At 31.4% G+C, this 26,378-nt stretch overlaps 2 protein-coding genes across 2 annotated transcripts in view; both read left to right on the top strand.

The window, feature by feature from the left end:
- Positions 1–5,722: 5,722 nt before the first annotated feature.
- LOC139504408 (uncharacterized) lies at positions 5,723–15,045 on the top strand. Its single transcript, XM_071294489.1, has 7 exons — positions 5,723–5,797; positions 7,276–7,966; positions 8,350–8,453; positions 9,000–9,116; positions 9,909–10,691; positions 11,952–12,124; positions 12,677–15,045. The coding sequence occupies exons 1-6, from the start codon at positions 5,723–5,725 to the stop codon at positions 12,000–12,002; spliced, it is 1,821 nt and encodes a 606-aa protein (XP_071150590.1). The 3' UTR covers positions 12,003–12,124; positions 12,677–15,045.
- A 1,425-nt stretch (positions 15,046–16,470) lies between these two features.
- LOC139503835 (uncharacterized) overlaps positions 16,471–26,378 on the top strand; it is an 86,599-nt gene continuing 76,691 nt past the window's right edge. Inside the window, exons 1-3 of the mRNA XM_071293776.1 lie at positions 16,471–16,598; positions 21,007–21,073; positions 24,455–24,620. Of these exons, the coding sequence (XP_071149877.1) occupies positions 21,035–21,073; positions 24,455–24,620 (205 nt within the window). The 5' untranslated portion in view covers positions 16,471–16,598; positions 21,007–21,034. The remainder of the gene's footprint in view (positions 16,599–21,006; positions 21,074–24,454; positions 24,621–26,378) is intronic.

The following is a 26,378-nucleotide window of genomic DNA, read 5'->3' on the forward strand; positions in this document are numbered from 1 at the left end:
CAACCCTATAGGCGGATCCATGAAGAAGCTAATTTCAATTCAAACTTGAAATTTCTTGTAAAATTTTGTAGACACAGCTGTCATTATAATTGATAACATAGTTGTCGTATAATACTAGCACTGCATACATTTAAAAAAAAGTAATTATATATACCACTTTTTATAATTGTTCAAACACTATTAAGTTGCAGCATTTGAAAACTTGGGAATTGGAGGGATAAAATCTTTGTATTGTGCTACCCTAAGAGCATTATAGACAGGCGAAAAGCTTAAACAGGACAAGTCTGTAGCCTTATAGAAGAAAATTGCGAAATGTGTAAGTTGGCAAGATTCGTTGCAAGGAAAGCTGATTCAGAAGCTTTATCAAATCACACTGCCTCATAAAATACGTACAGACATTTGAAATAATGAAAATCCTTCGCTTTATCAGGTGTAAATGCGGCATTTAAGAAATAATCCATAGGGGCTTGAATATATGTTTAAATAATTTTAGGTTTCACAAGCGTGAATTTTCCCGTAAAATGCTTATATTATGACTTGATCGTTCTATGACGTCGGGTAGCTCATTTATAAAAACATATGACGTGGGAACAGCCCAAAGAACATATTCATATTTTACCACGGGTGTGTTATCAAAGCGTTTGGAGGACGTTATATTAGAATGTGTTGTATATCCTTTGTTATTTCCGGTTCCTGTTACCGGCATCTTAGCTCATGTTCAAAAGATTTTGGTATAAATTCGAATACCACCGAGGCACCTACATGTTAAGATCATCTTCCGTGGTTAACCTTTTCACGAGACAGACACTAATAAAAGTTTCCTTTACAAAATTGTCCTTTGTTTTTCTTGTGTGTATAATACATGTATGTCAAATATGTTTCTTTGTTGCAAATGCGTAAATGTCCTATAAATACTATGTCGTGTGCAGAGTCTTACAAACTAAAAATGTATTTAAGATAACAATCTATACAACGTATACAGAGAAAAACATGTCTATATACGGTCTTCTTTTTGATGTTAACAATTCAATAAATACAACTTGTTTAATAATTTTATTAATTGAAAATAGTTGAAATTCATTTACGGAATTTCTTATAAAATTGATAAATATCAAGTGCAGTAATCCTGTCAGTCCATCTAGAATGTCAAATTAAGGTGGCACGTGGGTACAAAAATTTTAGCAAAAAATTAAACCTTTATTTTTTCATTACAAATTTAATTTATTACTATATTAGTTGTTACTTTGTTATTTGGTTTGGCCCCAGATGACTTTAAAAATTGAAAAAGCTCCAAATTATCTCCCTTTGGTGCAAAAATGCCATTTTTTGGCCTTAAATTTGAAATATCTTTTTTAACTCATCGGTGACCTATATTTTTTATTATTGTTTTCAAATGAGCTGTACATAAAGTAAATAATTGTAAAATTTAAGCGATTTCTTATATTAGGTTTTATTTTTATTTCGATATTTCCTCTTTTTCTCCTATTAGTTCAACAGAAAAAAAGAACATTAACAAAAATGTATGCTTCTTCCAGAGGCAGATTTTAGCTTAAATAAACGGTGACCCCATTTTTTTATTTCATTTTTCTTTTAACATGTTTAAGTATATGATAAAGTTCATGTATGAAAAAATATAGCGAAATCCTTTATTAGAAAAAAAAAATCATTTATACCCAGGAGCCCCTTAAGCTCTATTATGTCGTTTTGGTTAACAACCGAAAGTTTTAAAAGAAAATATGGAACACAAGTGCGTTTGAAATCTGGGATAAGATTGCCATATATACAATGCTAATATTCATTTATCTCAAAGAAGTATTAAAATCCGATAATAAACAAAGACTGTACCTTAACTTATCTGTGGTATTTGCACGCCTATTAAATATTATGTGCATATACAATGTTACTAATATAATCTTTTAATCGGTAATCAGTGTATTTTGATTGTAACTCTATGTGTTATACTTAATATTAATATTACAGTCTTTGTATATTAATAAACTCATCATGAATACATGTAACTGGATTGAAATTTTATATAAGTGCAAGACGTGTGTTTCGTCTACAACACACTCATCAGTGACACTCGACTACAAAAAGATTAAAAGGCCAAATAAATTTTAAGAACATTGAGAACCATACTTTCCTAAAGGTCTTGCAAATTACATCTAAGTAAATATATTCCTGAGGTTGAAAAACCTCAGCATTCCAAAAATGCAAAGTTACGTTAACAGTTAATTTATAATTATGACCGTATCATTGATTATATATTTCAACACATAAGTGCTGATTACTTGGCTGGTGATACCCTCGGGAAACTCCTTTAAAGCCCGTTTTCTAGCTGTTGTGGCGTTTTTATTTCAATGATTGTAATCAATGTATTACTAGAAATTTATTAAATCGGGAATTTCGTTTCCATAGATTACCGAAAACCTTAAAAAATTAAATTGGAAAAAGAAAACTTATTTCAAACGGCATATCACATCCTAATTTGTACGTAATTGTTTACAGAGGCCGGACATTTGGATCCGTGTAAAATTATAAATCCTTGAGATAGACCAACTCCTAACGATTTTGGAAAATAATGGACGTAATCTATGTATACTGGTCAATTATTAATAAAGGGATTCTAACAAACGACCAAAAAAAATCTATTGAAATTGCCATAGATATAAATTTATTGGGGTTTGAAAATTAGTTGTATATGTACACAATTAATTTCATACAATGTATACGTAGCACATACTAATTTTGAAGAAGATAATGTGAACTTATCCTGGAAATTTAAAAATGATCCAAGTTAACTTGTCGATCCTTATTTGCTTTATATGTTTGGAATATTTATTGTCAAGCATTATCCTTTTCGTCGGAAAATATACACATATACAATTATAAGATCATATCTTAGACTTGGTGGCATCTGTGATGTATGCTGTACTGCACGTTCCGAAAAATAATACAACCTGCCCATAACTTTGTGACGATTAAAACAAATAAAAGAACTTGAACAAAGGTTATATAAATGTATCTATATGTACACATATAGTTATGTTTACATACAGATATTTACAACAACTGAGTGATAAAGAAGGTTCCTACTCTTAGGACGATAGCGTTGTATCCAATTGATTGACGAAACGAAAACAAGGTAAGCATGGATTCGTTAAATCTAATATGACACTGGGAACGACTTTGATTATATAGGGGAGATCGATTAGTCCTCACCGTTTTCATTAAATCTCATTCATTTCAAGATAATCTTTCTTCCAACCAGAAGATTAAGTTTTAAAACCAGATGATGAAAATACTAACTATGCTAACAGTCATTATCTGTTCTTGAAAGTCAGTCCAAAAATTGAAAGGCCATCACTTTCCCAAAGTGCCTGTAAGAATTTAAGAATATGACAGCAGTTGTCCGCTCGTTTGTGGTGTTTTAACATTTGATTTTGCCATTTAATCAGAGACTTTTCGTTTTGAATTTTCCTTGGAGTTGAGTATGTTTGTGATTTTACTTTTTTATATTTCTTTTAATTTCGTGTTTGGTTTTTTACACATAATAAGTGTGACTCGTAGATTATCACCGACCCATGAAAACAAATAACTGCAATACTCGTTATGCATTTGATTCATTCCAAGCATGATGACTAGTCACAATGCCAGTTAGGGTACGTTTCCAATGTTTGCTCCTGCAATAGAAACGTACATCGTTGAAATTTTCACCCTTCCACTGCCGTAAATTTAAAATTTTAAAAAGTCAGCACTTTACATTGTGCTATCCTCGTTTTTCTAATCATCTAGTTGAATAGATTAACATAATTTGTATAAGCTCAATACAATTATTTAGTTTTCATTATCGTGGTTTTGGTTTATATTTGTATAAGCAATTGAAGTATATATTAAGCAAATGATGTACATTGATAAACATGATAATATTATCACGTCACCTGTAACTTGGCTCTAGATTAAGGTTTATCAACCATCGAACCACATATTAACATTCGTTATAGATTATTACATGGCATTTTCCATATGGCCCTGGTATCAGCCCTAGACTCCCATATCAAGCCAGAGGGCTGATACCATGGACCATATGAAAAATGACATGTAATAATCTATTTATCACATATTTTTAAGCAAGAGAAAACAAATAGCTTACATTACATCAAAATGATTATGTTTGATATTTCATCAAAAATCAAAAAGATATTTAACAAAAAAAAATAAAAAAAATGTACTGTGTCACTGTGAGTTAAAAAAAAGTTCGTATCACAGTAGGTAAACAACGTTTTGTGAAAAGTTTCAGAAATAATTAACAATAAATACATTAATTCTAAGAATTGCAAATATTAAACGACTTTAAAGTGTTACATTACAAATGTTTAAAAATGCTTAAGAAGAATCCTACATCGCTACTCATTCCAGTGTGGCGTCATATATTTTCTAAATTCTTTATGACTTCAAAATTTTACGGGAACTTTTGTGATTTTCACTGTTGATTTCTACTTTTTTTCTTCTACAGCAGATTCGTAACTTTCTAAATTTCTTTTCATTATGTTCAACTTGTTTACAAATAGTCCTTGATTGACTGGTTACCGGAAGTTAAAACTCGGGGGCTTGATATGGATTTTGAGGGCTGATATCGATATCGGCCCCGAGGGCTGATAATCAACCTTGACTTCCGGCTATTATTGGCCATGCAAAAACGTACATATCAGTACAAAATATGTGATAATTAACGTTATAACACCAAATCGTTACATGAGTGAAATATTATACAGGGCCTTAAAACGAAGCATCTCGATTGATTCTTTACTTCCTATATCAGTCTCTTGTTCCAATCAAAGTTTATATATTAGACTTTCTATCAAAGCCACCATACGCAAATGCCGTATCATTACTAGTGATATGACTATCCGTCAAAGTTCAAAGACAATTAATCCTTCGGTCTTCAACAATGAGAAAAACTCATACTTGTCCGGCCGATCTGTGAAAAAAAATCTCAAATAATGAGGAAAGCACCAAATTTTGCATAATTTTACATGTTTGTGTACTGAACAATATTATCTATGGACCCACCCTCAAAATTCAATATGTCGGCTTATTTCAAGTTGCTGCCTTACGTTCTAAAATATTTTCTAGTATTGCACAAAGCACAAAATTAACATAATTGAATGACTTGGTGTACTTAGCAAGATTGTGTTTATATCTATCGTTGAAATACAAAATGGTGGCTATTTTCAAAATTTCATACATAAAGTAGTAGCTACCCTAAAAAGCTGTAGTAATAGCTTTCATAACAAGCTGCACTATTTGTTGTCTTGGGTCACACATACAAGCTATGATTTGGGATTTATCTGCTAAGATATTATTCAGTGCCATTCTTATTTATTGGGTCGCAATATTTTGCAATTTGAGATATTAAACTGTGGATTGAGAATCATCTAAACATATATCAGTGAAATGGCAAGAATTGAGGACAACAAGGACAAGAAGATTGAAATGGCAGAAACTGAATCCCTTGAGGATATGGAAAAGACGCATTAACAGAAGACAGCTCAGAAATAAATTACGATTAAACAATATATTGTACCAAGAATATTTAGCAGATAGTAAATCTAATGTTCAAAGAAAAGCTGAGATTTACCGCAACAAATAACAGAGCGATGGGCGAATTGATAAAATACATGTTGGTCTCATTACGATTCAAGCTAAGCAGAAAAGGGCAATGAATATTAATAACGAACAGATGAGAGCAATATCTCAGCAACTTCAGCAGTCTGAAAACAGGATAGACAACAAGGCTAGTTATAATTGCTTGGCGGAATTGATGGTTCGACCAAAAAGATATTCAATGTTCTGGTGAGACGAATGGGCAAGCTGACACGAACTTAGGAAGGAGGCACAGTTCATTTTAAAAGTGCATTTGAACAGTTGGGTACCTTATAACAACTGTCATCTTTGGACAATCCAAATGAAGAAGTTGAAATTCCTGCAATGGACACACCATCTAATCCAAAATTTGACCTAAGCCAGTACAACGCAAGTTTACCAAAAGTACACAGCAAAATCCATGACTTGGGGGTTTACTCAATTGTAGTTCGCATGAACCATCAACCGCGCCAACTCTTTTGAAGCTGTCTTCACCTTGAGTCAAAAGTCCTATGTCAGGGTCCTTGGCCCTGCATGAGACAGTTCAAATTATTCAACAACAATCTCCATTTAAGAACATACTAAAAATTAGCAAAAGGCTTATGTGTTCTAATTTTTGGTTCATAGCAGCACACCATTACAGAAACAATGGGATGAAAGTGGACTATATCAATCACTTCAATTATGACAACCTCGTCAGCTCCTTGAGAGCTTTAACAGGCTTTCCATAACAGCAAGCTGACTCCACTGACCGGTCCAGGAAAGGGCAGAAGAAACCAAAAGACTCATTTCCCTCTACATGTGAGCAAGCGTTTTTGTCACAGGTAAAGTTCCTCACACATTGTAACTTGAATCCTCATTGTCACAGTTATCTCTCTTTCAACATTTTTATTGCATTAAAAAAAGTTTGTAACTATATCTTATTGAAAGATTACATTTTGAGTGGCTTTGACCTTTACCTTATAATAAATCATAGGAAAACAACACATAAAAAATTGCACTTAAGCTCACCTGGACTTAAGGTTTATTGAGCTAATGCCATCACTTGGCATCAATTACAGAGAATACGAGAATTGACCCGATAAATTCTGTATTAAGACAGTTGTATTACTCAATTTATTTCACTTGACTGGGAGGAGTTTAGCCGTTTCGCTCACAATAAACCAATCCATCTATAGATAGGTGTTTTAGAATAAACTCATCAATGAAGTGTCCAGTTATTCTTTTGAAAATTCCTTTGATGACACTGATAGGTGATTAGAAATCAGTTATAATTATAACGGCAATCATCCTTATCAAACACATCTTAAAATAGACTGTCCTTATGCAAATTAAAACGTAAGCTCCGCCGGATCAGTTGGAATAACAATGGTAATACACTGTGTAAGGAATTTATCCTGATTTTGTTATATTGCATAGTATTATATTCAAATTCAATAATAGGATAATATCAACCAAATATATTAAAGATATTTAATCTAAAACTGTAAATTTGTTCAAATATTGGGACTATTTAAAGCAACTCAAATTATATTTTTTTTATTAGGTCAGTGGTATAAGGGAGATAATTTCAATTGACATGATTAACTTGTATATATATCTATGAATCTATTGCATTTCTATTTTTAGCAATCCAGTCAAAACAGTTATGAGTGCTGTGGCAAGTTGGAAAGTTTAAATCATTTTCTAAGTTTGTGTGGTGTTGCCAATGTCAACATACCAGTTTATACATGGGCCTCATATACAGATAAAACAAAAAAAGGGTACATTCAGAAGATAAAAGAAGTTTTTCAAGCTGTCGTGGATACTCTATTCAGGAATGAAACAGAAGTTGTTCTTCAAGATGTTTATTCATCAGTTAATGGGTGCAATATTCAACCAGCTGAAACTGAGACAGATTGTATAATAGTAGATGCTTTGACTGAATCTTATAGCAAAGCAGAGTCATGGCAATTGAAGAGACAGATATTATCAGTCTTGTCAACAACTTTGTCATTTCAAGGGATGTCTCAAAAGATTCCTGGCATCACAGAGTATAGATATTACATCGCCAAAAAACACTCAGCAGTTTATGGATGTGCTTTACCTCCACCTATTACAGAGCATCACAGACAGAAAATGGACCCACACAAGCCTGATTCTTTTTTAGATTTTATAACATCATCCCACATCATAAAAGATTTGCCATTTGGTGAGAGAAAAATGAGATTGTCTAGTGGGAAAATTATTGAAACACCCAATGTGATACGATGCATGGCACCAGCTGCAATTATTCAGCAGTTCAAACAGTATTGTGCTGAAAATGAAGAGATACCATTAGGTGAGGGTTTTTTTTAATACCTGTTTTTTTTTGCCATGACAGCTTGAATCACTTCATTGTTTTTGTAAATGTACCCATTTATATTATTTCATCTGTAAACAATGTATATGTTATCAATTTATCTAAAACTAGTATTTTAAAGTTCGTAACACAAAAAAGACTTAAAGAAATAATATAATCTCTCAAACTATCCATAGCCCTCAACTATTGTTACTTGATTGCTAAAAATAAAAATTATGCAAGAGACTCATTTTTAATTTAGAATAGTGAGTGAATCTTTAGTAAAAGATATGAAAAGCGATACAAATGATTTTTTATGCATCACATTTGTTTGTTGTGGGACATTCGTTTAATTTATATTATAAAACTCTATTACTTTTCAGGAGACAGTACAATGTTTAAAATTCTAACTGAATGTACAGCAAATGTAAGAAAAGCTTTTGAAGGAATAGATTACTTTATTGCTGAAGGAGGAAGGGCTTTTCAGGTTAGTATACCATAATCACATTACTTTGATTTCAATGCATGGACCTGTTATATTATAGTTGGGACTTATAAGCAATGATAATATGAAATATGGGATTAATGGACCCTGTTTAACATAGTTGGGACTAATAATATTAAACATTTGAACTACAACATACATGTTCATCATAATGACTGAGGAAATCGGTCCGTCCTCCTGTACAATTTTTATATCCGCAAATTCTCTTAAATATAGTTGACAGAATTTTGTGAAATTTTAATTCCATCTTTTTCATCTTTTCAACTATTTTTTTGATAAATTGTTTTAGGGGTGTTCTAGTCATGGACTTTGTCTTTTTTTTAAAGAATACCCAATTGTTTTCACAGCTCCACCTATACTACTCATGGGAATTAATTGAAAACTTCTTAGGTTTTCATTCATATTCTTATATATTTTGATATTTAAAAACATTTTTGTTGGATAATTCTCACAAAATAACTTTCTTCTGCCTATCAATATCCAAATTTGCAGTCTGGCTTTGTTGATGGTTTTGCTTCATCTTTATAGGATATCTGTAATGTTGTACAAGAGTTGTGTCAAGTTGGTGCACTGACAGATCAAAGAGCAACGGATTATGCAGACATTGTTCAAGAATGTAAAAGATATTTGAAAACAGATTTCAAGGTAAAAAAATATTAATCAACATTTTTAAAGAAATGATCGGGATATGTGTCAAAGCCCATAATTGAACCGCAGAAACTGTAAATATTAGAAATGTGCATAAATGTGAAAAATCAATGATATATATATATATAACTCGTCTGAACATCAACCCAACAATGATAGATCTTTAAATTTGCTTTCGCAAATGTTTTGTTCTTTCTTGCTGGGATTCGAACCGATGTATGGCTAAAGGGAATATAATAAAATAATCACAAATTGCAATACAAACAAAAGATATCCAACTCCCGCCACATGTTCTCCAATATATGCAGCCTGCTAATAATGTATAGAACATACAAATATCAATCAAACAAAAGGGAACAGCACCATGTCAAAGTATCTGAACATATTTTTATTTGTAAATTTTCCATTTTTGTTTCCGTTGAAGAAAAAGGTTTTTGAGAGTACGCAAAATTGGAAGTGGCCATTTATAAACAGATGCCAAAAAATACCACACAACTCATCATAATCAAAAGGGTAAAAATGCTTATACAATGGCATGTAACTGCATTTATGAAATAATTTATGATATATATATATATATATATTAATACATTTTTTACGTGGATCAACATTGCATTACATTTTTGATTGAGTTCGTGTTTTGTGATTTCTTCTTAACTATTATAATGAGTTTAGACAGATTAGATAAATCAGTAATGGCTTCATAAAAACATGAAAAAGGGACAAATATTACCTTTATATACTTCACAAGCATTTGTCAAGGTATGAAAAAAAAAAATTGTATTTCAGGTTCACATTTCTGAACTGGCAACTGTTCCTGATCATTGCAGAATATTTGCACTTTGCGACAAAGAAGAAGCATTTAGTTGCTTATGTGGTCATAATCATGAAATGGTTTGCTGCAACTGTGAGCAAATTTCTGAATTGCTGTCATCATTAAATAGCTTGATTGCTAACAGTGATCTGAATGAAAAAGAAGACTGCAGGGATGAATACCAATACAAACTATCCCAGGCTCAAACCAATATTTTCAGCTGGAAGACACATATTATAAGAACTTGCCATCAAGAGAAAGCCAAAACAGAAATAATGAACACCATGGGTCCAAATGACATTTTGATAGTTCTTGATTGGGCGATGAAGTTCCTCCCACGAAGGTACAGAGAAGACCAGAGCAATTGGTTTGCTAAACGAGGTCTTTCTTGGCATATAGGTGTAGCTTTTCGTCGAAGAAATGTTATTGAAAGTTTAGCTTTCAACCATATTTTCAATGGTCAAATACCACAAGACTCGTATGCAACATCTGCAGTCATCCTTGATATAGTCAATGACCTGAAAGAACAAGACAACAGCATAGACAAAATCCATCTATGGTCAGACAATGCTGGCTGTTACAAAAGCTCAGAGACAATATATGCTTTATATTGTAGCAAGTTTGTAACTTCATATGACTTCTGTGAAGCACAGAGTGGAAAGGGAGCATGTGACCGTACAGCAGCAATGCTGAAATCAAGCATAAGGAGATACATTAACCAAGGGAATGATGTCTTGACAGCAACACAGATGAAAGAAGTAAGTAAATGTCTACATAACATGTCATTGCATAACATTGCATTACAGTGCATTACATTGCAGTGTATTTTACTTATTTTGTAAAACATTGTTTCTACGAGTGAATGAATTACACAATAAGTATGCCAAGCCTACAATCACTTGAAAGCTTTGGTTTCTAGTAGTTTATATGAAACAGGAAATCTTATACGCAGCTGTTCAAATATGATTGGATCTGTTAAAATATTATTTGCAATGTTAGACTTTAACCCTAATAATCAGTGTGGTTTCATCATAATTTGTAAAGATGTGCATGGTCTTATTTGATTATCATGTAACATGTGGACTGGAAGTATCATATCTATAGTTAAATATCATTCTGTTATCTTCACTCTAATGCAATGTCTACATTATTTTTTTAAAATACAAGGTCATGAACTCTGTATGCATGATTTCTACAACAGCATCAACCTTGTATATATATACTGTTATATTGTTGACATAATTTAATTAGAACTGTTAACAAATTTTAGTTCACCTATTACACTTTTTTTTATTAAATCTCCATACATGTATTATAAGAATATTATTTAACTTCAGTCTGACAGGTTGTGTTGCTTCACAAAAATAGCTTTAGTTTGTCATATCTAGATTTTTATTTGTAGCTGGAACTTTACTAATTTCTTGTTTTAACATTTTGTTTCAAATAATTATACCCCCGCTTTAAAAAAGGGGGGTATACTCTTATACCCCCGCTTTAAAAAAGGGGGGTTTTACTGTTTTACCTCTGTCTGTCTGTCAGTCCGTCCGTCAGTCAGTCCGTCCCATGAATATTTTTCGTCACATTTTTCTCAGGAACTACAATACAAGGATTTCTGAAATTTGGTTTTAGGGTTTATCTAAGTCAGCTATACCGTGTGATGCGTTTTCAGATTGATCACTTGACAACTTCCTGTTTACCGAACACTTGTATGATTTTACACATGATAGCCAAGTTGAAAATTTTCGTCACACTTTTCTCAGGAACTACAATACAAGGATTTCTGAAATTTGGTTTCAGGATTTATATAAGTCAGCTATACCGTGTGATGCGTTTTCAGATTCATCACTCGACAACTGCCTGTTTACCGAACACTTGTATATTTTTACACCATTTATATTATCCACTTGCGGCAGGGGTATCATCAGTGAGCAGTAGATCGCAGTTTCACTTGTTGTATTTGGTTATATAAGTGCACAACACAATTTGGTTAACTTATTTTATTCAATTTTATATTGTAGGCAATAGAAAAAACATCCAAAAAAGTGCGCTATGTAGTTAAAACTAGTTGAAACTGACACTAGTGCTACACATCCTCACCAGAAAGTTCAAATTCCATCTATATCAGCCATGAATAACTTTGAGTTTGTTGAAAATGGTGTAAAAGTCTGGAAACACTACAAGCTTGGAGCAGGTAATTTAGAATTGAATAAGTGCCAAAGTAACACAGTCCCATAAAAAAATCTTGGGGAATGAGGCTAGGTTCAATATTGAAGTATTTATGTTAAGTGTGCCTTTTCATCCTCTGCTTTTTGTAGTAGGTGGTTTAAAGTAAAGGGACTGTAGTTGTGTCCTTAAAATAAATGGGAACAACCTTAGGTGTTGCAGGAAAATAAGCAGATCCTGATTCTTGCCAGATTTTATCCTGCATTTAATTTGATAATTTTTTTTTCTAATCCAATCATTGGAGTTGCTATGAAATCAATATGACTTAAACACGTTCCACAATTAGGACCGCAAATTGAACTGTGATGTTAACAGTAATTGGTCATAACCATTCATTCACGACAGGAGCAGGATACAAAGAGACCACATTGTCATCTACTACACATATACTACTTCATATTATCTGTACACCTGTATTAGTATAGTTTAAAGGTTGATAGTAGAATATAATTGTCTGTATAATGTGTATCTTTTATCAATTTTTTAGGCCTTTTTGCATTTTTTGCTTTATCCTTTGCAGGTAAACTTGTACCATTAAACCTAGCAGATGTCATTGTGCCGAAATTGAGAATCATTGAAAACCCAAGTGAAATAGTTGACTTCCATCCTCTTGTACAGTCGTCATCACCAGTATCATCACCATTAACAACAGCAGCAGCAGCATCTGCATCATCTTCATCAACCCAACAAAGTGAAGATATATTTACATGTACTAATGATGGATGCACTGCATCTTTTAACTCCCATCAGGACTTTAACAACCATTTAATTCTGGACAACTGTGAAATTCATTCAGAAATAGTCAGTTAAGCAGATGTGCTGAAGACTAAATATGTTGACAAATTAGCAGAATCCCAAGTAAATTCAAAAGAAATTACTCTTACGGGAAACTGTGGTGAAATGGAAGGAGAACACCATCTATCTCGTGGTTGGGCAATAAAAACTGACAGAAAAAATTAGAGATTTAGTGACAATCAGAAGAAGTTTTTGATAGAAAGGTTTAACGTAGGACTTCAAACAGGGCATAAGGAAGACCCTGAAAATGTTGCCGTAGTTATGAGGAGCGTGAAAAAGGCAGATGGGACCAGAAGATTTTCAATTGAAGAGTTTCTCACTCCACAGCAAATAACAAGTTTTTTCTCTAGACACTGTAGAAAGAATGGAGCATTGAGGGAACAAGCAATTTCTGACATTGAGAGTTCTTTGCTAAACTGATTGAACAGATACTCATGAATTTTTACTTTGAACTGTGTTAACTATAAATAGACAATGCCATTTTTTTCCCATGAAATTTAACACTAATGTAGAATCGACATTAAGACAAGTTTCAGGAATATCCTCCTAACCTTTTTTTTTTTAATAATTTGAAAACCTGAACATTTTTTATTTCTTCTTCAAGCTATATAGAATTTTGACTGAACTTTGAAACTATGTTACTATAAATAGATAAAAATCCTGGTCTATTGTTTTTATGAAATGTTCAACCTCAGAAACTTCCACCTAGACAGAATTTACAGAAATATTCTACCCTTTTTGGGAGGGCTGAAGAACTTTGTAGACAAAAAACCTTAATAAATGGAATTTCAATCAAACTTCAGAACTAGGACCCTATAAATTAGAAAAAATACCCATTCAATTTTTTTTCTGAAATATTCAACTGAAGTTACTTAACATTAAGGAAAGTTTCAGGAATGCATGCACTATCATGTGGGATTTTTTTTAAGAATAATTTGAAAAAATAATAAAATTTTGCAGGAAAAAAACACCAAAATAGAATTTTGACCAAACTGTTAAACTATTCTAAGATACTATTCTACAAAAATGATAAATTGGAAAAAAATATCCAATCCAATTGTTTTATGAAATGTTCAAGTTAAGGTTCTTGAACATTAAGTAGAGTTCAGAAATACATGACCCTGTGGCCTTTTTCGAGAATAATTTGAAAAATAGTCAAAATTTAGATTTTTCCAGAAATGGAGTTATGCTTGAATTTCAGAACAATTTTTCTATAAAACAGAAAAAAATACCCAAACCAATTTTGTTTTAGAAAATTTCAATTTAATTTACTTCAACATTGAGCAAAGTTTCAGAAATACACTACCCTGTGGGGTTTTAAAAAAACAATTAAAAAAAATTGTAAAAATTTGGGTTTTCCAGAATCAAATTTTGCCTAAATTTCGGAATGATTTTTCAAAAAATAAGAAAAAAACTACCCAATCCATTTTTTTCTGAGATGTCCAACATAACTTACTAAAACATTAAGCAAAGTTTCAATAATACTCTACCTGTTGCTTTTTTTACAGGATTATTTGAAAAAAGTAAAAATATGGGTTTTCCAGAATCAAATTTTGCCTCCACATTGGAACGATTTTTCTATAAACCGAGAAAAAAAATACCCAATTTAATTTTTAGCAGAAATGTTCAACATAAGTTACTTTAACCCTCAGCAAAGTTTCAGAAATATGCTACCCTTTGGGTTTTTAAAAAAATATTTTGAAAATTGGTGAAAATATGGGTTTTTTCCAGATATTGAATTTTGTCTCATCTTCGGAATGATTTTTTTATAAATCCCCCAAATTACCCGATCCAATTTTTTAATAAATTCTTTAACATATATAAATGAAACATGATAGCAAGTTTTAAGATTTTTCTACACTGCAATTTTCTTGGAGAATAATTTGAAAAATGATGAAAATCACTTTTTTCCAGAAATGGAGTTTTGGAGAAAGTACCCTATTTAGATACCATTAAAAATTTTTTTTTATTGGACTTGACACTTTATACTTTTTATTTTATAGTAACAGAAATGCAGTTTATGAACATTAATGTCATTCAATACTTATTGTTTTGTATTTATGCTCTAAAATAAATGTTTCAAATTTGACAAAATCTTAGTATTTTTTCCAGAAAATGAGCAGAAATATCAAAAAATGGTTGCCCGTCACCCATGGCAACCATGAATTGAATTTAGAAAAAATAACTTAATTTTATAAATTAGTATTACTAAGCAAACATGTGATATGAATTTCAATTAATTCTGAGACATGCCATTTCTGAGAACTTTGATATCTCTTTGACAGTTATGTAGAATTGCTCTTAAGTGTCTATTTCAATTGATTCGATTAGTTTTTGTGAAAGATTTTAATTGATTTAGTCATCAAAAAACGCTCTGATTCGAGCTTAATAAAGAAAAATCTATCAAATATGCCCCAAAACGTCATCTTGGGATGACCGTGAATGCAGTTACGGTTATCAGCTTTACCCTAATGAAGTATATAATGTTGTATGAATACCAATGATACAACTCTCAATCCAAGTCTGAATATGTGAAAATAAACCATTATAGGACTTCATCAATATAAGTAACGGTATATATTTGTTTAATAATCTATTACGTCATCTTTCATCTGAAATTCTTATTTCAATTTGTATCATTATCTTATCACAAGGAATATTGATAAGTAATTTGAATACGACCCGCCAAGAAACAAATTAGTAGGAAAAACGAATGAGACAAAACATATCATTAATTTAAGTTTAGCCGAAAGCGCCGTGGCTTAAAATGAAATTCGAAGATAAGAACCCAACGATATAGAAAACATTACGTAGAAATTTAAAAACTTTGCAATCCAATAATAAAAAAAAAAAAGAAATGCGAGAATCTCAGATAATTTGCATTGTAAAAGAAATCCTGATTGCGATACTAGTGGTAAATGTCTATGCGGTAATCATAATTAGTTGTTATTGATAACAAAAGGAACCGGATAGGGTTTGATAATTGATACATTCGTCTATAACTACTGTAAAACAAATGTATATGTCATAAATCAGGAATAATTGATATATGTTGTTGAATATTCGTTAAGAAAACAAAAAGCTCTTGTTTCAGTTGAATGACATTAAGCGTAAGTGTATTACATTTTGAACTATGTTGAAACTCTATATATAGAATATTATAATTTTACCCTAAAATCGGATGCCTTACTGGGTTGAAGCTATTCGTGCATTGTATTTTAATTTCTTTGAATCTTAACATCAGTAAATTTAAATACAGATTTACGTCAGCAAAACAAAACTGTACTATCGAAAATAGCTCTAGGTAAAGAACCACTAATTCAGGCCCGGTCGAAAAAAAAACGTACACGAAAGTAGTATATATTTTAAACAAAATAGTTCCTACGCATAGCTGTATCTTTGTCAATTGTGGCAATATTTGGGTAGTTGTAGTATCCATATAAAAGATTGGGGACTTGGGATCACTCAAGAATCCTTATTAAAAGTTTAATTTGAATAATAAAGAAGTTTATTCAATTTTAGTAAAAAGGGCTCATTTCGACTATTGTTCAGATCAGACGTTCCTGGTTTGTTCTATCAAAATTCCGGGAACCAGTACGCTCTAATATGCAATTAAAAGGTAGTTGCTTTTGTCAGCACAAGTCAAGGTAAGGTACAGTTTTGACATAAGATAAGATAAAATAAGATTTTTTTTTAAGTCGGGTTACATGAAATACTACAAACATAAGCTCTGTAGCGCTTTTTGCCGACATTAATAACAATAACTACACATACAATATTAAGACATATAGGACGTATACAGCACACACAATAGCCAATATAGAGACAGGTATATGGCATAAGTCATGTAAGTAAAAGCAAAGTTTATATATATAAAAGCAAGCACAAGCAATTAAAGCACTGAACTAGATTATAAGCACATGCAAAGCAGACAAATAAATAAGCTTAACTAGTTCTAAAAGTAGCATGAAAAACATAAAAAAAATCATCCCCCAAAAATCATACTTTTAAACTGGTTCAGGTTCGACTACTCACGTATCGAGTCAGGTAGCTCATTCCAGAGTGTAGCTCCAGCATACATTAAGGAGTGAAGTCCAAATTGTGTTGTTCACACCTGTGGTACTTCAACCTTCTGTTGCTTTCTAAGAGAGGAAGATACATTTTTAAAATTAATCATATCATGGAGATACACTGGTGACTCTCTTTTAAAAACTTCTATTGCCATTATACGTAGACGTCTTATTTTTAAAGAAGGTAAACCAGATTTTAACAGAAGAGTTGCATAGACACTATTAACATCTTCATATATGAACCTGGAGGCACGTTCTTGTATTTTTTTTTTTTTTTTTTTAGTGTTATCCTCCCCACAAAAATGCCAAACAACAGGACAATTGTTGAAATTTGACATAATATATAAGAATGATAAATAGTTTACTATCCCAATTTAGATAGATGTTTCCCAATTCTTTTTAGTACATTTTACTGCCTTGATGCCTTTTTGCATATTTTAGAAATATGTGTTTTAAACTTGAAATGATAATCTATAGTCACTTCCAGGAGCTTTACCTCAGTGCCACATGAAATTTCATTCCCGTCCAAATTGGATTTAAAATACCCATTTTTAGATTTATTGCCAATGGCAATAGCTTGAAATTTATCCGGATTAGCAAACAAATCTATTAAAACTTCACTTTCTTTTTCAAAGATTAAACTAATCCGTTAAAGTCTGGTCCTGAGTGTGACAATGTGTTATCATGTGCATAGTTGTACAACTCATTTTCATTTACAAAATTGATAATGTCGTTTATAAAAATATTGAAAAACTCGAAACCCAATATTGAGCCCTGCGGTACACCGGTATAAATGTTTTACCAGGTGCTAAAATATGCACCCACTTCAATATTTCTGTTCGACAGATAGTTGTCGATAAGTTTAAGTGCCTCATTTGTCAAGCCATATGCCTTCAACTTTAATAACAGTAAAGGTAGGCAGTCAAAGGTCTTCGAAAGTTCCATAAGAACAGCCGTAATAATTTTTTGTAGACTGCTCTTTGCCGGTCCTCAATGACGTTTAAAAGTGCTGTATAACAGCCATATTCAGGTCTAAAAGCTGAAAAAGAAGGATGGAAAATCTTACTAAAATATTTTATTAGTTGCTGGTATATGGCCCTTTCGAAGAATTTTGACACCTCCGGTAGTATGCCAACAGGTCCGTAGTTTCATACCTCTAGCTGACACGAAAGAACTGTCACTTTATTTGAACATAAGACAAAAAAGCAATTAATGTTTGACATTGCAGAATTTTGCATGAAAAAGCAATGGGGCTATTAATTAGTGGATTTATACCTAAAGAAAATTAAACCGTTTTGCATTTTTTTTTATACGAAATACAAAATACGAAATATTTCATTATAGAAAGCTCAGTTATGAACATTATCATTAAAAGCATAGATACAACATAAAATAACATTTAAACAATCTTACCTAAAATTATTACTACACAAGTATCAAAGTATATGTGTTCCAAGGGGAGTAACTCTAGTGTAAAAAATATAAGTAATCATTTTACATTATAAGCAGCAAATAAAAATTTCATACTTATATTTTAAGTAAAAAACACATGTTTATGTACTAAGCTATAATTTTACATACTTCAGTGTCTGCATTACTTAACAACCACATAAACTGAGAAACATTAGTTGAGGAATAAGTAAAGTTTTTTTTTAACAGTTGTAGCTCATCTCCAACCAAATTTACAGTTCTTACAAATCCTGTTATCTATAAGAGTTTTTGGTATAGTGTATTTAACAATTTCAATATGAAGTTTATGACTGCTGGTTCTGAACCTTGCCATACTTACTCTATCATTATCATTATTTACAACAGATAAATATTTTTGAAATTTAAAAATATTCTTCAATAATCTATATGTTCTCAACTTATTACTTGTTTGTAATTGCTGAGACCACTGTTTTTTTCTTCAAATTTACACGTAAGACACTTTCTTAATACTAACAAAAAAAACATTTTTAATAGATTTTGGATTCTTATAAAAGTGTGACAATCCATATTCATTCAAAATACATTTAATACAACTAGGCCATCATAGTTAGTTAATATCTATCATAGTAATATTTTCAGCTAATGCTTCTAACAGTACAGCATCTTTAGGTTTATCATTATATAATCTAATCCAGTACTTAACCATTGACATAATAATATCAATATATAATGGAAAACGGCATAGCTCACCATACAATGCCAGTTTACATGTTTTTCTATTTACTTTCAGCAATTTTCAGAACATATTAAGATTAATCTTTTCAATTGGTACAGTATTAAAAATCTGGTCAAATATATTTTCACTTATATTTATTATTACATATTATTACATATTATTACATTTTATTACATTTTCTGGAGTCAAACATGTCTAAAATTTCAGAAGCATACAGTACAACTGGTTTTACAGTTTGATCAAATATAAATGTAAAATTTTGAATGTCAGAAGGAGTATTTGTAAATATATTAGTCAATTTAAAAAATGCCTTCTGACCTCTTGAATTTAGGTCATTGAGGGCACACTTGAAACTTCCATTCAAACTAAATATAACAAAGAAATATTTATATTTATAACCAGACTCAATACTCTTGTCGTTTATATAAATTTTCTAGATATCATTCGTCCACTTTTATTAGATATCATCACTCTAGATTTATCATAATTTATTTCAAGCCCCCAATTTTCACAATAGTTATAAACCTTGTTCATAAGATTATGTAACCCTTTAGCTGATTCTGATACAAGGAGTAAATCATCTGCATACAATAAACTAGTAAGGAACTGTGATCCAAGTGATACAGGACAACACGAAGTATTAAATGACTTAGTTAGGTCATCAATAAATACATTAAAAAGACTTGGACTAAGATTGTCCCCCTGGAACACACCATCACTAGATAAAACCTCTGAGAGTGAAGAATTATCTAATTTAACTATAAGCTCTATATTGCTATACATGGATTTCAGTAAGGATAAAACATTTCCAACCACCACTGCTTTTATTAATTTGAATAAAAGTGCAGGGTGTAGGACAGAATCAAATGCCTTTCTAAAATCAATAAAACAGAAATATACTATTTTGATTATTTGAATATTTATCCAGAATAGTCTTTAATTTAACAATATGATCTGATGTTCTACAATCTGGTCTAAATCCAATTTGTTCATCTGACATGATACAATAAAGTTGTAAAAACTTTTCAAATCTGGAATTTAAATTAGAGTTAAAGAGCTTTGACAGGCAACTAGTAACGGTAATGCCTCTATAATTATTTGGTTCAGCGGGATCCCAAATTTAAAAATATGAAAAATGTAACCTCTTGACCATTTTTTGGGATAAATACCTGAATCCAGGACTAAATTAAACAATTTTGTTGTGTACGTCTGCTATACATTGGCTAGAGTAATGCTGGGAGGGTTGAGATCTCACAAAACATGTTTCACACCGCCATATATTTGCGTCGGTCCCAAGTCAGGAGCCTCTGGCCTTTGATGGTCTTGTATGTTTTTTTTTAGTTCTTTATATCTTGTTTATGTTTTGGAATTTAGTGTGATGTCTATTTCTACCTAACTAGTACACAATTTTATTAACTTTCTAGCTGAGTACAACCTAGTTCCGGATGTGGAATGTTCATTCTGTTTTGAAGATCCATTGGTGGCTTTCGGCTGTTGTCTGCTCTTTGGTCGGGTTGTTGCCTCTGGCATATTCACCATTTCCCTTTTTGATTTATAAAGACATATATTAATACCGATGGTTTTTGAATGTTTCAAATATTAAGCTTGCATATTCAAAGTAAACCAAATTTGAATTGCTTTTATTGTCAACAAATTGGATAGCTACATAACTTCTTGTTTCTCTGTCTGGAATCCGGATCTAATGCTCATAACTTTAAAATTAAGTAACAAACATTTAGAAAAAAAAGAGCTATCTATAAATAAAGAATAACGATACTCACACGATGATTCCAAACTTGTCCTTTTTTTTTTATTCAGATGGAAATGACTTAAGGCAATCCGAAAAATGAAGATAAACAACTTATTTACGATTATGTTGATGCAGGTAAGTTCTGTAATGTTTTAATAGTTCAACGAATACGTGTTGTCTTCTGAAGTAAGACAAATTTCAGTCCGATTTCAAATGTAATAATTGACATATAACAACGTCATTGGTCTACTGCCTCCTATCAAATAATGATTTAGATTGTAGAAGAGAGAGCAATATATAGTTACCTATGCAATAGATTAATGAAGGCATAGTATATATGACAATCAACCAAAAGTATCTCGACCACATTTATAATACTTTACCGTATATTGTCCATGCAATGCATAGTGTTTTTCCAAAACGTCATGATTAGAATTATAAATAGTATAATGGATTGACACGTATTAGTACTAGTCTCTATAGACGTTTTTATACGACCGCAAAAATTAAAAATGTTTTGGTCGTATATTGGTTTCGCTTTGTCGTCGTCGTCGTCGTCCACAGACATTTGGTTTCGCACTTTTATTTTAGTGAAATTGAATAGAAATCTATGAAATTCAAACAGAAGGTTTTTGACCATAAAAGAAAGGTTGGGATTGATTTTTGGTGTATTTGGTCTGAACAGTTTAGGAATAAGGGACCAAAAAGGCCACAAATAAGAATTGTTCTTGGTTTTTGCACAATAACTTAAGTAAAAGATAAGAGAAATCTATGAAAGTTTAACTTAAGGTCTATGAACACCAAAGGAAGGTTAGGATTGATTTTGGGAGTTTTAGTCCCAACAGTTTAAGAATTAGGGGCCAAAAACAGGTCCAAAATAAGCAATTTTCTTGATTTTTGCATAATAACTTTAGTAAAGTTAATATAAATCTATTAAATTTTAAAACAAGGTTTATAACCACAATAGGAAAGTTTTGATTGATTTTGGGAGTTTTGGTCAAAAGTGAATTAGGGGCTAAAAGGGGCCAAAATTAAACTTTGTTTGATTTCATCAAAAAATTAATAATTGGGATTCTTTGATATGCCAAATCTAACCGTGTATTCAAGAAATATAAGATTGCAAAGTATTGTGCCATAGGAAGAAATCTTCAATTGCAGAGTATTGTACAATAACAAGAAATCTTCAATTGCACAATATGGTGCAAAAGCAAGAAATTTTCATTGCACAGTATTGTCACGTTTTCAAATTGGTCTACATTAAGGTCAAAAGGGTCAAAAATTAAACATGTTAAACTTTTTTGATTTCAACATAAAAGGAATATATGGGGTTCTTTAATATGCTGAATCTAACCATGTATTTAGATTTTTAATATTTGGGCCCGGTTTTCAAATTGGTCCATATTGAGGTCTAAAGGGTCTAAAATTGAACATTATTTAATTTCTTAAAAAAATTAATTTTTGGGGTTCTATGACATATGTATGATATGTTGAATCTAACAATATATTTATATTTTGGATATTGGACCATGCTAGGTAAATGTCCAATTTTAAAATTTTTGAGTTTTTAAGTTAAAGTTCGAAGACCACATTCACTCTGTGTCAAAAACCTATGTTGTGTCAACTATTTAATCACAATCCAAATTTAGAGCTGTATCAAGCTTAAATGCTGTGTCCATACTTGCCCCAACTGTTCAGGGTTCGACATCTGCGGTCGAATAAAGCTGCGCCCTGTGGAGTATCTGGTTATATGTTTTTATTATGTTTTCCTAGACACGATTTTTTCAATCTATTGTAGACGAGATGCTTGTTAAGTCTATTTTTTATCATGTGATTAGTTTATTATCAAAATAAAATATTCTTTGGGCAATGTTATTTTGAATGGTTATCCATCTTACAATGAATTTGATACTGATATTCATTTGATGATATTACAAAAATGTAACACATGCTATAACACGTATTTCTATCTACTTATACACACTTTAGGTCAATCGTCATGTTGATAATACTATCATGACATTGCCTAAAATTAAGAAAAAATATCGGTATTTTGTTTTTTATTTTACTTTTCAGTATAATAGCCATGGTTTTATATCTAATATCTGGAAAACAAGCACACGGACCTATATATTTCCCCCCTCTTTTGGTTCCTTATTAATCCCCCTATCAATATATATTAATGTTTTGAAAAGCTTGTTATTTTGAAACTTCGTAGTGAACTTCCTTAAGCTCAATTTGCTTTGCCAACGGAAATCACAATGATTTTTAATGTCCTTACCAACTAATATATACAACTTAAAAGAATTATTTGATTGTATGTGTCTGTCTTATTATCTGTGTAAAACCTCATTTTCAATTTTCATTTTGAATAAGTTGCTATCAGCATTTTTTTGGAAAAAGGGATATTTCTAATAAATATTCAAATGCAAAGCAAAAGGTATTAAACTATAAGTAATAAGACTGATATACGTGTGATAAAAGCATAACAACCGAAATAAAAGTGTTCTGTTAGTTTATACAACCACGTGAACTTAGGCATTTTTGCGAAAATAGTAAAATTGGGAAATTGCCAAATTTTCAAGAGTAATCTGTCCTTGTTTACCTTCATTTTTTTTATGGCAGATATGGCTATGAAAAGGATCTAGCATTATGGTTTACATACGAAGCAACTTTTGTTGATAATATCTTTATTATCACATTAAATGTGTTTCAAAATATGCTGTTTTTTGTATTTTTTATTGGTTTTCGTTTGAAAATCGATAAATTTAAAGTGGCGCCACTGCAGCTCAGATATATAAATCAGACTAAAAGTTATTATGTATTTACAATATATATGGTGAGGTTAACCTACGAACAAGATTTCATAAAGATTTGCCAATGTTGATTCCGGACTGTTTTGCATGGTTTTTTCATGGACAGGCTCTTAAGTGAGGACGAATATCAAATTATTAGTTGTTTTCTTCCTAACAATCAACAACAATGATTCCATAAATTTGAATTTCAAGCACCGTTTTTTTCAAACTAGAAACATTTTGTACGTTGCATTGTATAGGAATGCGCTGACAGTGGTGTGTCTCCTTTCGTATGACTTTATTATATTTGAGTATTTTATTGATTATATTAAAATACGGACATGATATTCGAAGTATAGTGAGCTTTGATTTTTTTAAATACTTAAGATCCAAGTATCACTGAAGAGACATTGTTCGTCGCTATATGCATCTGCTATCGAACAATTGGCACAGTGTACGCTTTTACTGTAAGGCCGTTCCTATCAGAGAAGCAAGATATAGCTAATAAATATACCAAGATAATATAATAAAACATCTAAAAGACATACATGTGTTTATCCAAAAACAAATTGAGGTTGATGATTCAAAGATATATGATTCCTTCACAAAATTTTTTCAATACAATGCAAACTAACAATACAAATACAATTTCAATATCGGGTTTATACAGATCCACACAACCTCAGATTGTTTATCCGGTTAAAAGTTTTAATATTTTCCAAAGGTTATTAGTCAGACGTTAGAATATGACTTAAGATGTCCAGTTGCTGGGGAATGGCGTCAGAGACCAAGAAAGTATAAATGCGGTGCTACACAATACGTGTGTTTGTTATCTCTACCTAGCAATATATATCGTGAGACATGTGATGGCCTGGATTATAGTAGCAGAGGTAAAATTAGTTGTAATTACTTAATAATTTATAAAAGAGAAATTCATCAAATATAAAACGTTTTTTACCATAATTTAATTTTCGAATTTCATACATTCAGTAGGCTTTTTTAATTCATATTTTAAAGCGAGCATTGCTATGTTGTGATGTTACACTGTTGTTTTAGATAACAGCCGGTGTTTGTTTGCACCTATCGTAAGTCAAGACCTGATGTTCAGTAGTTGTAGTTTGTTTATAGTTTTCTGTTCGGTGTGAGCTAATGCTCAGTGTTGAAGACCGTACTTTGACCTTTAATGGTTTTCTTTTACAAATTGTGTCTTTGATGTAGTGTTGTCTCATTAGCAATCTTCCTACTTCTTATTATATCTGTTTAAATGTGATTTTTTTTTAACTATATGTTTACATTTTACCTTAATCCTATCGATGAATAAGAGAAGACTGTCAACCAAAATCCCTTTTTGACTCAATATACATGGTTAAGAAGTTTGATCAATGCAAATAGTTGGTTAATGAAATACTTGCTATATGTTATATGTTGAATAGTTATCCCCTTCAGTGGCGTAAATTATTAATTTTTATTTATAGACCTAAACCTCGGCGATGAAGTGATAGTCCCACTACATATGTAACAGGTGCATAGTAGAAGGGTTACGAATATGCGAAGTCTCTGTAAGCTTGGGCGATATCAAGCAAAACTTATGAATAATAATGCAGGGTCACCGCATCAAAAATAAGTTGTCTAGTTAAATTGATTTCTAAACCTCATCAATTACATCTTCGCCATTTAAGTGGAAATGGATGGTTACAACGTAGATAACAAAAGATGAGGTATGAATGCCCATGAGAGAACTCTCTATCCAGGTTTCCATTTGTAAAATTAGATTGTTGAAGATCAAAATATGGTCTTGACTCACACTGAACAAGAAGTTATAATTGGCCCAAAATTAGTGAGAAACCATTCAAACTGCAAAACCATGTCTAATCTATAATAAAATGAGAAACGAGAAACATTGATGAACCTTACCAACAAACAACAAACACAGGTTGTTATTGAATGACTGATGACACACATACGAGTCCTTTTATTTTGCTCCTTGTGATATTCCATATCTTCTGTTTTCTGCATGAGATGTTGTTTGATTAGTCACGGGATTATAATATGACTCTATGTGATTCTATGTTCTTACACCCACCACTTTAAGACATATTTTGTGTTCATACCATAAAAACTTCTAAAAAAATGCAAATCATGTTTAATGTCATGACACATTAAAAGAGTGCTATTCATTAAAAATGTGCAAATTATATACGTTAATGTTCTATAGTTACTTATAACAGAAGGAAGTCCATATGAAGATGCTAAACATGGAATACAGAAAATATTCATTGAGTTCTGTAAGGACAAATGAAGGAATGACTAATTTTGTTTCTGTCTATAAAGAAACGTAGAAGCGGGTCATTTTGATGTATGCACTACATTTTTTTCGAGTTATTTCGAAAAGGTAGAAAATTTATTGCAGTAGTTTCTTGTAATTTAATTCTTAATTCCATTTTAAACCAGGGTAAATAATGAAAAAGCGTAGATGACGTCACGTCACGTTCACATAACAAAACTATGTCTATGAGGTGATAAACAAAACTGCGTCAGCCAATCAGAAGACTCGTTTCATCTAAAATTAAGCTTTTTAACAATAAATCTAAATACATTTAGCATGTATCAACGCCGAAAAGAGTACATACCTTTCATTTAAACAATAT

Source organism: Mytilus edulis, chromosome 14 (assembly GCF_963676685.1).
Source record: "Mytilus edulis chromosome 14, xbMytEdul2.2, whole genome shotgun sequence".
In the NCBI taxonomy this organism is placed as follows: Eukaryota; Metazoa; Mollusca; class Bivalvia; order Mytilida; family Mytilidae; genus Mytilus; species Mytilus edulis.